At 39.4% G+C, this 1,923-nt stretch overlaps 1 protein-coding gene across 1 annotated transcript; it reads left to right on the top strand.

Moving 5' to 3' along the window:
- Positions 1 to 229: 229 nt before the first annotated feature.
- LOC133851147 (glutathione S-transferase-like) lies at positions 230 to 1,441 on the top strand. The gene is made up of 3 exons (XM_062287457.1): positions 230 to 471; positions 564 to 612; positions 704 to 1,441. The coding sequence occupies exons 1-3, from the start codon at positions 322 to 324 to the stop codon at positions 1,147 to 1,149; spliced, it is 645 nt and encodes a 214-aa protein (XP_062143441.1). The 5' UTR covers positions 230 to 321; the 3' UTR covers positions 1,150 to 1,441.
- Positions 1,442 to 1,923: the final 482 nt, after the last annotated feature.

Here is a 1,923-nt window from a genome sequence, read left to right as displayed (position 1 = left end):
AGTGTAGAACTGTAGAAGTCATCCACTACGTAATCAGCTGCCACGTACTTTCTTCATTTGTTTGCGACTTGAATTGCTACTGATTATAATTTTTAACGGTTTAGATTTGATTTTAATTTTTTTTTTATTATAAGTAGTTAAATCTCCACCGTTAAAATCTATGTAATTTGTTTTCTACGTAGAGGATTCTAGAAAAAGGATATTGAAACTCTGGCCACTCCCCGTCTTTATAAAACCAGCAGCGGAAACTCTGCTTCGATACCCATCTACTTCTTGCTCTCTCTTCTTCGTTCTCGATCGCTTATCACCATTTGCGCAGTCATGGCACCCATCAAAGTCCACGGAATCGCTCTCTCAACAGCAACACAGCGGGTTCTAGCTACCCTTTACGAGAAAGAGCTTGAATTTGAGCTTGTTCCTGTAGACATGAAAGCTGGTGAACATAAAAAAGAACCTTTCCTGTCCCTCAATGTAAGAACAAGAAACCATTCTTGTAGCTCAACTTCTTAGGATCCATTCTGTTTGTTAGTATGTTTGGATCTAATATTTCCTTGTTGATGCAGCCGTTCGGTCAAATTCCAGCTTTTGAAGATGGAGATTTGAAGCTCTTTGGTAAAATTTAATTATATAAGTTTATATGCAACTGCCGACAGTACTTGATATGCTTCATCCGCATGATTTACTGATTTTCATCCTATTGCAGAATCCAGGGCAATTACTAAGTACATCGCCCACCAGTATGCCGACAAGGGGACCGATCTGGCATGCGGAGACACTAAGCAGAAAGCAACCATAGGGGTGGCGATTGAGGTGGAGGCGCACCAATTCGACCCGCCAGCTTCAAAGCTTACCTGGGAGTTGGCATTAAAGCCAGTTTTTGGGATGGTTACGGACAAGGCAGTTGTGGAGGAGAACGAAGATAAGCTGGCTAAGGTCCTTGATATCTATGAGGGTCGGCTGGCTCACTCAAAATACTTGACATGTGACTGCTTCACCTTGGCAGATCTTCACCACCTGCCTGTCGTACAATATTTGTTGGGCACAGAAGCCAAAAAGCTCTTTGAATCACGCCCACATGTCAGTGCCTGGGTAGCTGATATCACAGCAAGGCCAGCTTGGTGCAAGGTTCTTGCCCTGCAGAAGCACTAAGGAGTAGTAGCCGCTGCCAGCCGGCTTCTCTATGGTCATTTGCGTTCAATAAGCATGAGTTTTTTTTTTTCCTAATCAAAAAAAAAAAAGAAAAAAGAAAAAAGAAATAAGCATGAGTTTTATTCTCATCTAGTTTGAGTCCTAGTGTTATAGTATCCTGAGTCCAGTGAGAGGCTAGGTCTGAGATTTTACGGTTTCTTTAATGAGTTGTCTTGCCTTCAATCTTCGAGTTGAAGGCATCAAGTTTATGAACTATTCCATAATTCTAAATGATTACTGATCTACTTGGAAATGATTGCCCACTTCCCCCATTCACTCACAGAGAAGTGAAAACAGAGGAAACAATTTGAAAATTTTCAATCTACTCTGCGTGCTATGAGTGAATTATAAGTCTCTGTTGCCAAAATTTTAACATGTTCCATCAAGCAAGAGTGTGTTTTTACTTGTGAACTTTAATCAAAATTAGAATGCTGACAGACTGACAGTAGAAGTTTCAAACAGGCAAGTTGAGTTCTCGTTAAATATTTTTGCTTTGACCAACAACAAATAATTGGACAGCTTAAGAATCAGAAGATTTTATCCCAGATACATTCATTCCTTCAGACAGCTATGCAGAGCTTCTGTAGTGATATTTATGTAAGAAGATGCAGATTAATTAGGTGATTAATCTAGAGAACAAATAATGGAGGAAAGTCAGAGTGTTCAAAAAAACAAAAATGTTCTTATATCTTCAAAAATGGAAATGATAGAAAAACTCCAAATGCACAAAATGTA

The sequence above is a fragment of the Alnus glutinosa genome, chromosome 12 (assembly GCF_958979055.1).
Source record: "Alnus glutinosa chromosome 12, dhAlnGlut1.1, whole genome shotgun sequence".
Lineage (NCBI taxonomy): Eukaryota > Viridiplantae > Streptophyta > Magnoliopsida > Fagales > Betulaceae > Alnus > Alnus glutinosa.
This window is presented reverse-complemented; position numbering and strand designations above follow the sequence as displayed.